Source organism: Haplochromis burtoni, unplaced genomic scaffold (genome assembly GCF_018398535.1).
Source record: "Haplochromis burtoni strain Fernald_Lab_line unplaced genomic scaffold, NCSU_Asbu1 Contig_80, whole genome shotgun sequence".
NCBI classification, from domain to species: domain Eukaryota; kingdom Metazoa; phylum Chordata; class Actinopteri; order Cichliformes; family Cichlidae; genus Haplochromis; species Haplochromis burtoni.
This window is the reverse complement of record NW_024582441.1, coordinates 1563320-1576949: the sequence shown is the minus strand read 5'-3', so window position 1 is coordinate 1576949 and position 13630 is coordinate 1563320. Positions and strand designations below refer to the sequence as shown.

General features: G+C 41.8%; 1 protein-coding gene across 5 annotated transcripts in view; it reads right to left on the bottom strand.

Moving 5' to 3' along the window:
* Positions 1 to 1216: 1216 nt before the first annotated feature.
* The window catches only part of ddr1 (discoidin domain receptor tyrosine kinase 1), a 61298-nt gene continuing 48884 nt past the window's right edge, over positions 1217 to 13630 (bottom strand). For 3 of the 5 annotated variants that reach the window (XM_014334473.2, XM_014334471.2, XM_014334475.2), the window contains 9 exons: positions 12974 to 13140; positions 11775 to 11982; positions 10783 to 10902; positions 7607 to 7908; positions 7391 to 7518; positions 6260 to 6457; positions 5890 to 6157; positions 5010 to 5159; positions 1217 to 3429 (listed from right to left, as the gene is read on the bottom strand). In XM_014334473.2, coding sequence (XP_014189959.1) covers positions 3289 to 3429; positions 5010 to 5159; positions 5890 to 6157; positions 6260 to 6457; positions 7391 to 7518; positions 7607 to 7908; positions 10783 to 10902; positions 11775 to 11982; positions 12974 to 13140 — 1682 coding nt within the window. In that variant the 3' untranslated portion in view covers positions 1217 to 3288. The remainder of the gene's footprint in view (positions 3430 to 5009; positions 5160 to 5889; positions 6158 to 6259; positions 6458 to 7390; positions 7519 to 7606; positions 7909 to 10782; positions 10903 to 11774; positions 11983 to 12973; positions 13141 to 13630) is intronic. The other 2 variants (XM_014334472.2, XM_005925176.3) reach the window with 2 other exon arrangements.

Genomic DNA, 13630 nt, shown 5'->3' with positions numbered 1-13630 from the left:
GCATTTTCAGCCTTTGTTGATATAGTGTGAAAGTTGGCTGCTTGTATCAAATATTAAACATAATCTATGTTAGACTTATAATAAAATATATTTCAATCGATGAAACTTTTGATTTTTTTTTTGACAGATGTAATTAATAACAAGCACACACTGATTTTGAAAAGATTAACTTTATTAAAACATCTACAAAAATAGACAACACAGTGAATTACAATAGCATCAACGTAGCAAGCGTTCTACACAAACACAGAAGACCCCCAGTTGGGACAGAGTTTATATATTAAATGAAATTGTAATTCTGTCCTTAAAATATGTACATACTGTGATTTTTCAGCTTCAGACAGAACGGGACAAAAATCGGACAACAAGGAGAGCCCAAGTACGTATAGTATATATAAAAAAATATGGGTTTAGTTAAACTACAGTGTATCAAAAAGGACTCGTATGGCACAACCATTCACCACCGGTGAATTTGTTACTTCATGATGTTGATCAGGACTGATTTACAGTGCTGCTCTGTCGGTTAGGTAGATGCACTGACTCTACCGCAGTCAGACTGGGTCATTCAATATAAAGTCAGCCAAATCTATATAGCTATATATATAAAAAGTTTCCACCTGACCCCTCTGAATCAATATATTTTTGGTACAATAATTCTATTTAACAAAGGCATGCAAAATATTACATTCATACCATAAATATTTTAAGAGTTGGTTAAAACTCGGTGCTTATTTTATTTGTTCTTTTTTCTAATTTTTTTTAGCCACTTAAGTAAAAGAGACAGATGAAATGGGTGAAAAACATTTTAGTTGTGATGTAAATATTAAATTGTTATTAATAAACCCCCACCGTCACAATCTGGAGCCAATACCTCGTATTTACTTAGCAAACTTTTTCTATAACTAATTTTAAGATGAACCTTGTGCAGAGTTTGTGTGTTCTCTCCCCTCTCTGGTTTTCTCCGGCAGTTCAAAGACGAGCGTGGGTTTGGGTAAGCCTGAATTGACAATAGATGCAAATTTGAGCACGAATGGTTGTCTCTGTTAGCCCTGCAACAGACTGGCAATCCGTCCAGGGTATACCCTACTTTTACCCTATATCGACCCTCAATTGAACAAGTGGTAGAAGATAAATGTTTTTATTTTTAATTTAGTTTAACTTTTTGTATTTATTAAATAAGAACGTGTGAGTGAGTGAAGGTAGAATGAAACGCAGGTTGGAATTGACACTGGTGAGGACTCGAGTCTTTGGTACATGAGTTGCCTGCTCAGTCAAGTTGACTATAGGGGCGCTGGATCAATCGTAGCTCCAAAGCAAAACTACACTCATAATCTGTATGCTATAGAGAAACAGAAATAATGACAAACAGCCTGGATGCCTGGATCTGATTTGCTCACAGTAGGGGAAAAAAGTGCATTCTGGGTAATGTTTCAAGGCTCATATAAGCATGTGGTTATGACAGATGAAAGATTTCCTTTTTTCTTAGCTGTTGCTTCATTGTCTGCTCAGCTTGTGGCAGTTTTGTTTTGGCGCAGGACAACATGTTCCTTTTACTCGATCCAAGTTTTTTACCTCAGATTTTGACAGTTGGAATCAATTTTTTTCAGGTTTGACAGCGTTTTGTAACCATTCCCTGCACTTTTAACATTTACACGTCTCGAAAATGCTAAAACGATAATTTAAATTAAAAAGTGTAACATCTGAACCCTCGTCTATGTACTTTGAGTTCCTATTATTTGGAAAATATTCATAGTATGAAGTATGTACAGTATAAGCATGCATGCCACATTTTTTGTACAAAAATATCTGCTGGTTCTGATGGGCTCAGGTGGGAGGCACTGATTACTTTCCATGGAATGACCCGCTTAATATCGGATAAGACACATAATATCCTTCTGAACAACGACACAGTGATACATTTGGATGAATGGAAACAGATTACTGGAAGACTAAAGCGCATGTCAGCGCATTAAAAAAAAAAAAAATGAACAGAAGGTTGTCACACATTTCAAATTGAAGTAACTGAGGATGCCATTCCATTTAAAAAATAAAATATTTTACATCTAATGGTTTGGCGACGCTCTGTTGGAGAGGATTTTAAAAAAAAAAGCATGTTTGACCTGCTTCTGTGATTCGCTTCGATCTCACTTTGGGGGGGGAAAAAAAAAAAAAGCATTAGAATCCACATCAAAGAGGAATCATCACAGAGACGAGTTTCATCACAGCCGGGGATTCGTGAAGGGTTTAAAGTGCAGCTGGTTTTTGGAATTTAAAAAAAAAAAAAAAAAAAAGGTCTTTCCTTTTTGATGAGTCACAGCCAAAACACCCGAGCAGGCGCATCTGAAGTCTCGTCCACCGCCTGGCTGGTGTTACATCTGCTTGGAAAAGCTGTTCCAGTTTGTGGGAGCAGCAAAGGTGTAGCAGAGTCTCCTCTTCTGCACCTTTTTCTCAGGTTTGAGAAGTTCATACAACCTGTTTTCTTTTTTCTTTTTAAACTGTGGCTCAAAGATGAAGTTCAAATATTTATTTTTGGGGTTTTTGACTACGACGTTGGTGTTGACTTGATCACATTGCAGAAATAGGGCTGCTGTTGTCTGGTCCACATCATTTCACATTAGTCCACTAAAACTGACAACTCTGGACGTGGGTCGCTACGTACGGATAAGGAGCTGAGATAAAAATGAAATCCATCACTGAGGTTCTAGCTCAGCCATGTCTGTGTGCAGTAATTTATACATACTATAAGTACTGACACAATACCTGTCTGTGTGTGTGTTTGTGTGTGTTTCTTCTCTAGACATGAGGCATTCTCTTAAAACTTTGCGGGTCATGTGACCCACACCTGTCATCCTGTGTGGAGATGCTGAAAAAAACACAATCATTAAACTTCATAACTGCTCCTGATTTCCTACGTTTACAGAGTGTTTCCTGTAACTAAGCTCCTTAACTCTACAGCACATAATCACCAGTCACAGAAACCCTCCATGAAGAAATTAGATCCTATGCAGACCGCACCCACCACCAGTACCAGCACCACCACCCGCGAGAAATGTAGCTTAAACTATGTTAAGAGGAAGTTAGCTTTGTCTTTGGGGTCTGATGTGGAATTAAAACCGAACCAGCGGTCTCTCAGCCCCATCCACCCAAAAAGTACAAAATATAAAAGCGAGCAACCCGGTCTCCCTTTTCGTCTGCCCCATATGTGTAGCCACCACCACGTCTTCCCACTGTGGGAAGTATGCATGAACGCACAAGCCTTTTCTTCTTATTCTGCTCCTCTGCTTTACTTTACACCATGTTCATGGCGTCCTCCGTAAGAAAGGAGTGGATGTAAGCGAAAGATGGGCGGACCTTGCAGTCTCTGTTCCAGCAGCTCAACATGAGCTCGTAGAGACCCTGAGGACACACGGCCGGCCTGCTCAGATACACCTGTGGGATAGAGGGAGAGGGAGAAAGGTGCAGGAAGAGATTAGAGATCAGAGGCATTGCTTTGTTATATAGTATATAGTTTCCACACGGTACAAAAATCCCCTGTTTTAAACATATGCAAAAGTTATGAGTTTTCTCTCATTTTGATTTAATCTGGAGTGCAATTTATATTTTTAGCCTGTGTATTTTTTTTTTTTACTTGTTTAGGAATTATGTGAATCATAAAAGTGTAGTCTAACTTCACCAGTGCATGCAGTTTTATCCTTTTAAACTCAAGGAAAAGATTTGGCCCAATGAACAACCACTAGGGGGCGCCAGATATCGGACGAGTTTATACTTTCAAATCACTTTACACAAAAATTAAATAAGCTAAAGTGGAAATATGTGGAAGAATTCAAGAAAAGAGACGGAACTGATAAAGTCTTGTATGATTAATCAAATATTGAAAAAAATAATAGAACAACAAAAATCAGCACACAGCAGACTCATATCTTTATATTTTTCTAAATGTGCAGGCCGAGGCAGAACGGTTACTGGGGAAACTTTATATATTATAAAAAAATCCAACAAAAGCACAAAGTGAGCACTATTTAACCCATCCCCTCTCTTGGGTAACCCCTGTTCCTCTTTTCTGAACTGAGTGGTTTCTGTCACGTTTCAGAACAAAGTGACAGAAGTTAGTGAGGCGAAGAGGGTCATCAAAGCAAGTCTTTATGGGAGTGAAGAACTGTATGAAGAACAAACAGGATATCTGATGAATATTCTCATACAACTATGATACTGAATCTTTTTTTGGTACTTCTGAAACAAATAAAAATAAACAAACAAACATCCCACTGTTATTTAATAAATCACTGGATCATAAAAGGATCCAAGCTGAATTTCAGTTCTGTAAAAGCCAGCGCTGTAGCATCAGCAAACGCATGTTTTATTTATTTAAAATCCTCCATCAATCCTTTCATTATCATATCCACTTATCCAAAGTCAGGTTGTGATGGCAGTATCCTAAGCAGGGTATTCCAGGCAACCTTCTCCCCAGCCTCACTTTCCAGTTCCTCCTGGGAGATCTGAAGGCATCCACAGGTCAGGCAAGATATGTAATCTCTCCAGCAGGTTCTGGGTTTACCCCAAGGTCTCTTCCTAGTTGGGCATTCGTGAAAAACCTCTAAAGGGAGGCGCCCAGGAGGCTTCTTAACCAGATGCTTGAACCACCTCAAGTAGCTCCTTTTGACATGCAGAGCAGATCTACGCTGAGATCCCTCCAGATGTCTGAGCTCCTACCTCTGAGGCTTAGTCCAGCCAGCCCGTGCAGCTTCCTCTGCAGGGTGGCCGTGTTTGCAACCTTACATGAAATCGGTCATTTGATGCAGTTTGTTTGTGCTTTTTTTTTTTTTCCAGGTCTGCTCAAATCACGATTAAGTTCACAGTTCGAAAGTGATATTTCAGCATATGATCACTAAACAGTAAAAACATGTTAAAGAGGTGGTTTCACCAGCTGGGATGGTGAATGGGACAAACAGTTAAGAAAAAGGATGGATGCTGTTTTAGTTCGTTTTAGTGCGTTTGCGTTTGAGATGTACCTGTCTGCCCTGGTCTCTGAAGAACTCGCCAGCATTGTCGATGACTTGTTCATCCGTGAGGGTGGAATACGGCTGCTCCTGACAAACGCTCAGCATCTCCCACAGAGTGACTCCGAACGCCCACACGTCGCTCGCCGTGGTGAACTTGCCCTGTGATCAGACACCAACACACACCGACGCAGTCACCTTCGTTATCATAAACTCCATTACTGTAAAAGTAATCACATTGTATCATCTATGCTCAGCTTGTGGATCTGTTCTTTAAAAATTACTGACGGGATATTTGAGACATTTCACAGTTGGCCGGTAATTTCCCGTTTCTATTTTGGCTAAACTTTATGCTCTGTTACTGGTGTTTCCCCAAGGTGGACAGCGAAGCACTGTTCTGCATGTAAGGGAGGTGGACCTACACGCACATCTGTACGGCTATCTTTCTGTGATCATTCATTGCCTCGAAAAACCGGCCTGTTATCATCATTAAGTTAATTTAACCCAAAAAGCCAGAAAATTCGAATTTCTTGAATTTATATTGAACTCTCTGATGAATAAATTAAATATCAGTTTCCATATATAAGTTTTAATGTATCTCACTGTAGCACTGCATGTGTTTGATTGTATAAATTCAGGGGAAAAAAACCCCCATGTACACTGATGATGTCGAGGCCTCAAAAATTCCTGAATCTAATACGATTCACTTGCCGCCACACGACTGCATGTGTATGATGCATATAGGAAACATTAGGAAACTGAAGCCCCATAACTGCAAGTCAAACTGTGAACCACTGCAGTCAAATGTGGTCTAAGAAACTGCATAAAAAGAACAGTCATCTCCACGTTTGTTAATTAATCCAATATAAAGACAACATTCCTGTGCTCTCACCATGAGTATGCACTCCCAGGCCATCCAGCGTATTGGCAGCACGGCCCTGCCCTGGATCCTGTAGTAGTCTCCAGCGTACAAGTTCCTGCTCATGCCGAAGTCTGCGATCTTGATGTGACGCTCTCCGCCTTGGTCCTCTCCGCTCTCGCCCCTCTCACCCCCAACCAGACAGTTACGTGTGGCCAGATCTCGGTGCACAAAGTTAAGCGAGGAGAGGAACTTCATTCCTGACGCAATCTGGCTGGCCATGGAAATGAGCGCTGGGTAACTGGAGGGAGGAAATTACAGATGGAAGAAAATAAAAACTGTTGCTTTGTGTGCGTCTGTGTGTGTTTTTAAGTATGTGTGTACATTTGTTCGCATGTCCTACCTGATGGTTGGCGCATTGTGTGAAGGTCCAGTTTTGTCCAGAAGCACTCGTTGGGACAAATACTGGTTCAAGTCTCCACACTCCATGTATTCGGTGACCATGCAGAGCGGATCACTGCTCACACACACTCCCAGCAGCCTGATTATGTTCGGGTCCTTCAAGCGAGACAGGATCTTCACCTCTTTCAGGAAGTCGTTCCTGTCGTGGTGAGAAGAAGTTGTTACATCAGAGATTAAAAAAAAAAAAAAAAAGAGAAACAATTCCTTCTCAGGCTTACTGTTAAAAAAAAAAAAAGCATACTTAAATATTTATCAAACAACATGTTTAATGTTAACTCTGGGTAAAGTGAGGAGGTTGCCGACCCCCTGTGGTCAATAATCAACACCTCCAGCCTGCAGCTCCTTGTGGCTTTCCACACTTTTCACTTCATTGATTTGTTTTTGCTGCTCAATATGTTTGTGTAGCTCTGGCTCTCACTAACCTCAAATATAAATCTGTGGGAAGATGTTCCCCGAACATAAGCTCACACGTGCTGATTTAATCTGCTCAGAGCAAAACTCCGGGAGAGCCGGAGTAAAGAAGCAGCAGGTGAAGGGAGTCAAACACCTACAAGTCTACAGACACCCAGAAACCTCATCTAGTTTGTGCACATATGGCCAAAAAAAACCTACAATTAGTTCCAAGACAGAAACATGTCATTAGAGGTCACAGACAGGGAGAGATGTCTGCACAGTGATAGGCATCAAATAAGCAGTTGAATTCTCTTAATTAACTTTTGATCCACAGAGATCAGAGAGAGAAGCAGGCATTTATTGTAGAGGCAGTAATCAGCTCGCTGTCACCAGCGAGTGGCTTGTGAGTGATTTGTACATGAAAACAAGGTTTGCTTTACAAAAATGGCAACAAACTTCTACTAAAGATTAACACTTCAAATAAAACAGAGAACCTGAGAATATCCAATGATTTGTTTTCAAATGACCACTAAATACTCCTTGATAATTAAGAAACTTATTAGATTCAAGGACCTCAGGAGGAAGCGTGAAAGACAAGTTAGGGTGGGATAACAGAAAGAACAATTGTGAATCACACTGAAGCCAGAGTCCAGGCTGAGGCACATATGATGCTACAGACCTGGCGTTCTTGGAGGCGTCTGGGCGCAGTATCTTCACAGCTACCAGAAGGGGGCGACCTTTTCTCACATTGAAGGGGAACTCCAGTGTAGGAAGGTCCTGAGGGCTCTCGATTTCACACAGGTGTACCTTTCACCCAAAAAATGAAAAAGGCAGGCACTGTTAAAGCACACTCACCCTTCTACCCACTGGAGTTACTTTTCATCTCATTTCTCACCTCTCCAAACTGCCCCTCCCCGAGCTTCTCCTTGAAGATGAGACACTGGCGCGGCAGCTCTGGAAGCGGGGCAGCATCAGCCCCGGGGCTTGAAGAGGCCAAGGCCGGAACAGCGTAGGTGTTGTTGCCACTGACACCTTGCAAGCTCACGATATCTGCCTCGGCATAGTGGGGGACGCTGGGGGGCATCGGGGGAGACACGGGCGGAGAGAGAGAAGGGTAAGGAGGGGACCCGGGGTAGGGAGGAGGCTCATCCTGTGCTGGGGGGAAACCTTTCTCCATGTCAAAGTCCAGACCACAAGCTGAAGAGAGGAGGAAGATGCAGAGAGGCTGGATGAGACTGAGAAACTACTGTGAGAGAAGAAATGTGTAATCAAATACATTTTAAAAACAGAGCTGTCTCTAAACAGTTTGGGAATTATTGTTGTGAAGGGATGGATTGGATCATTTGAGACTTGTTCAATAACGTTCAGCACATCTACTAGAAGAGTAAAACAGGCAAACTGAGTGAAATCACACACAAAAGGTGTTTTGACCTCACAAATTCAGCGTTGTAAATGAGCAAATGATGGGCCCGCACAGCTGTGCAGTCATTCATCTGCCTGGACGCTGAGCTAAAGGAAGAATAACTCAGAAACTGTCATCCAACAGAAATTCCAGCGCACACCGGGGATCTCTAGATCGTCTTAATTTATTAAGAGTCATCAGCAATCACAAATTTGTGAGCTCGTTTCTCACTGCGGTTGTGTCTGGTATGCTCATTCACACAATGCAGTGATGGCAGGGGAGACTTTTGCTTAAGCGGACACACTGAATCACCCCCATAAGAAATAAATCACGGAGGTCTGTGACGTGAAAGGCGTGAAGGTGCTGTCAAAATCAGTGACACGCTCCTGACTGAAGGCTAAACTTTCTTACTTAAAAACCCCCAAAACCCTTTCATGTATTGCACAGCATCGGTCTATTCTGCTTAGATTTAAACCTAATTAAAATGTGCTGCTGCGCTTACTAATAGAATTTAAACAGCTCTGAAATATTTAATTTAACAAGGGGTAACTTTACATTCAACACAAACTCCTCTCATGAGGTTTCAACAGTTCATAAAAGTCAAACACTTGCGGGGAGTGTGGCCTTTGAATACTAAGTTGTTATATTTTTGTTAAAATAATAATGGGAACGATAAGAGACTTTTTAGTCCGCTTCAAGCTGAGCACCCACGGCCCCATGAATATTAATTATGTTTTAAACAACTGCTTAAATTCAGCAGTTTGGACTTTATAATAATTAATGACAATTAAGAAAAAATTAAAATAAGCCAGGTTGCAGTTCTGTACAGCTGTGATTGATTGCAAACAGCAGCATGCTAACAGGCTCACAGCGGCAGGACTAACATGTTAATTTTAAACAGGTAGCAAAACAACGTGCACACGAGACTGGTCAAGATTAGTTTTACCGATTTTTGGCCATGAACCAAATTATTAGACAAATTAAAATTGTGACCAGATGACGTGAAGCGAAGGCATCACCGCGTTTAGCCGTCGAGGCTAGTTTTATTGCGGTCCGTCCAATAATTAATGATTCAATCAAACCCACAAATGTGGAAGTCAATGGTGGGAACTGTGGAAGAGTCCAGGAACGACTGCAGACGTGGCGCCAGGATTACGATCCAGGACTGAGCCTTGTAATTAATTATTAATTCAGTGTTTTTAATAATGCTGCTTCTATTTATTAAAAACAGATAGACCTAAAGTTAAGAAAACAATACTGTGATTTTTATTCTGCTGTGGATTGTGAAGACCAATGTAGGCTGACATTTAATTAAGCACCAAGTAGAGAAACAGAAAGACAGAAACTAGTGGGTGAGGTAGAAAAAATGCACATTGTTCTATTCAAACTTTGCTTTTGTGACCAGTAATTGATTTGTAATTAAATTTAGAAATGTCATTTGAAATTTTGATAATAATAATTCACATTTTCTCTAATTTTGTCTCTAATACCACTTAGTACACAGCAACAAAAATTGTGACCTACTCAGAAGTAAGACGCTTAGAATTATTCGTCTGATAAAGTTTGTCACAATACTTCTTGTGATTTATGTCTTGTATACATTTGTCCTCTGATGCATTTTCTTTTTCTGTAAAATGAAGTTAAAAATGCAAGCTCACTAACAAAAGTGAGCATAAATATTTGCAAACCAGCAAACAACACCGCTTGATCAATCACATGCGGGTGACTCACTGCATTCAGCCATGCAGAGATGGTCAAGAGACCTGCTGAAGTTCAAACCGAGCATCATAATGAGGAAGAAATGTGATTTAACTGACGTTGAATGTGACACGGATGCTGGTGGCTGGTCTGAGTATTACAGAAGCTGCTGATCTGCTGGGATTTTCACACACAACCATTTCTGGTTTACAGAGAATGAGCTCGAAGAGAGAAAATATCCAGTGACTCCTTTTTGAAGTCAGAGGTAAGAGGAGACTGGCCAGACTGCTTCAAGCTGATAGGAAGGCAAGAATAACTCAAATAACCACTCGTTATAAGCGAGGAGCATCTCTGAATGAAGAATGAAGAGAGAAGAGCATCTCTGAATGCACAACATTTTAAACCTTGAAGCAGATGGGCTACAGCAAGAAGACCACACTGGGTGCCAGTAGGGCACTTTTAAAGGCATAAAAAGGGTGCAAACCTAATAAATTGGTCAGTAACTTAATTTCTCTTCATAAATAAAAGCTTTGAGTTGCTCAGTCACTCAGTGAAAGGTACAAACTACAGGGGGGGGACCATCCAGTTGATCATTACAGCCATGCTGCTTAGTGCATCTAGCAGCAGCATGACTGCTAGTGTGACAGCTATGCTTTCAGCTTGGCTCAGCTCGCTGCAAGCTTTATAAAAAGAAAAAAGTCTGAGTCTGTTAGTCAGTGAACACTTTTAGAATTACCCAAGAGCCAAACCATCCCTTCAAAAAAGCAATGAGTAATGTGAGTGGTGAGTGAATGAGAAATGAGTGGAGAGGTCAGACACATGCAAAATACACTAATTCTATGTAGGAAGAAATGTTTGTGTCTCGACTGCGACAGCACATCTGCCGTCTCGACTCAGGTAGTCACAGATGGATAGGTAGGTAATGAAGCAGGGGCCCCTCTTGACTGTTGGCCCAGTCTGAGGTCTCTTACCCTGGGGCACATTGAGGCTCTTTTCCCGAACCTGTGTGGAGCTGGGGACGACTAATGCTCTCGAGCCTTTTCTGTGATCTGGTAGGAGCAGGTAATGGGCTGGGTTGTTTAACAGCAAGGCTGGGAGTGCACACATACACACACACACACACACACACAAGAGGATGCACGGGGCGAGGTGGGGTATACACAGGCACCACAAAGTGGATCGTACAACGCACAGAAAGTGGCACAAAGTACAAACACAGCAAAACAAAATACCAATGATTAGCATGACAATGTTAGCATATCCATCATAATAAAAGGGATGAGGTGGGGTTGCGCTGGCACATGGAGCACAGAACAAAAGTGCATTGCAAAAACAGGCAAGTTAATGTAACTCAGGCAACAATCAAACATAACAAGAACCAGTGGATAAAATAATGTTTCTGTTACTCGTGTTATTTCAAATTCACACAGGCGCCTAGTAAAGATGGCATGCCGACCTCCTGCGGTACAATGCAAGCAAAGGAATGCCTTTTATTTCTTTACTCGTCTTTTCCCCCCTCCCTTGTTGCTTTTCTTCCCTTTTCCCAGAACAATAGCTCTTTTGTGCCCCCTCTGTGCTGTGCATCTTCATGGAGGCCCTCTCCCTGGCAGGGTGTTTAGTTTGATTTACTTTAGCATGGTGGAACGTGTTGTAAAACTATTGTTTTCTTGACATTCATGCCACATTTTTTCCCCCGTCTCCAAATGTGTTTGCTTTCTGATATGATCAACAAAGCAATCCGTATAAACCACATACATTATTGTAGAAATTTACACACTGTACATGTGGAAGAGTGCATCGTTTCCAAGCCAGCTGCAAGTGGCTGATCAATCTTTGTCACCACATGTTTAGCATCAATCAAAACTAAGAGTGATTTCTTTGGATTGAGCAGCTACAACAGAAATCTTTAACCCCTCAATGAATCAAACATTTCCATCCATATCCTACATAACTGAATAGGTACCTGTGCTGTCTCTGTGATCTCGGGGCCGGAGCAGGGCGCTGGGCTCCTGATACTCCCCTTCTGCCTCTCTGTCGTGGTCTCGGTCATCTGGAAAAGTGTGGATGCGCTGGTAGCGACTCGAGTAGCTGTGGGTGTTGTTGATGACCACGTTGTCTGAGGGGACCGAAAGGTGAACCCGCAGCTCATCGCTGGACAGACTGCCTTGGGCCTGGGGAGGGCAGAGTATTCATGCAATATAAATGCACCATCTGAGTCTCCGGAGCAGATGTGTGATCCAACAGTGAAAACGGGCACTGATCGTTACACAATTAGCAATAAATGTAAAATGATTCCCACTACACATCCAGATGGAAATGCAGAGTGTCTCTGCCAAAAGACTGGCAGTTGTTATCTCAGGATGCCATCAATCACTTAAAATTGGGTAAAAGGAACAGCTCAGGCTAATCACATTTCTCGCTTAGAGCCATTTATTCAGCAGAAAGTAGTTCCCCTTGAATCTGTTAACAGCAAAATTACCGTTTACCATTTTCGGTTCTCTAGAAAATTATCGTAATTTGTGAGGTTTTCAAGGCTTTCTGCAAAAGTAAACAAACATGTTTTAGCTGGAACGAGTGTGGGAAAAAACAAAAGTTTCAAAAGTTTGGCTAATAAAATCAGGACTATGTTTAAGAAGAAAAAGCCCACACTGCTCATTATGAGTATATAATGAGTTGGCTTTTCTGTAGAGCTGCTCATTTGAAGTATTACTATACTCGTGCACTAAAAGTATCCCACAGTGCACACATACTTTAAAATGGGCTGGATGTAGTGACCCTAAACCCTCCCTTACTTATACTGCAACACACCTGGGTTACTGGGGGCTTCCCATGATGCACTGAGTGTTTCCTTTTCACTTTCTGCACGTTTATACACCACTCTGCATTTAATCATTAGTCATTATTAACCTCTGTATCTCTTCCACGGTGTACCTTTGTCCTGTATCATCGTCATGTTGGAAAGTTTAACTGACTATACAGTAACCTACATAAAATTCCCAAAACAGGGAGTAGGGGAACTGTGAACGAATGACTGACTTTGGATACAACCCAAGATCGGATGAATATAAACCACTTGGGATAAATAAGAAAATGTTTCATGAGCTGATCCTCCATGAGCGCCAGTTTAAAAAGGAATGCCATGTGACCCGAGTCTGGACCCACCTTTCCCAGTAACTTTTTCCAGTACTGCCTCCAAAGAATGACAACTATCACAGCCAGGAGCAGAAGGATGATGCCCACCAGGCAGCCAATCAGAATGGCTGTATTGCTGCTGTCGTCTTTAGCCACGGGAAGCCCCGCCCTTGGAGTAACAGCAGCAAACGCCGGCCCTGGAGAAGGCAAATAGAGGATGAAATGTTAGCATGTTTCCTTGATTTCCTAAAAGTTGCATGCGGGTCTGACGTCATGTCTATCGATCACCATGCAACACCGGGGTCTTCGTGTGTGGGTGTTTGTGAGAGACCGCACGCTGGTCTGAGTTAATGCTCTGGTCAGACTGCGAGGATTTGCTCTTTCGGCACAGTCACGCTCTCACTGAGGTCGCGGTTTCATCAGGCTTACAAAGCATCTGATAGGGATTGCCTGTGTGAGAATGCATTTAGTATGCCCGCTCATACCAGAGAGCTTCTCAGAGCCCGCTGCTGTGAGAACAGTATGTCAACACTGTTTGGCTTTATGCAGCGCTTTAAAGTCAACTATTAATCAGAATCAAGCAGCTATTTCTTCTCCTTTGAAGGTCAAATGTGGCGTGTAATTTGAAAGATGAATGAAAGAGTTTCCTCGGTACAGTTTAGTGTAAACTTTTGCCCATAAACAAAC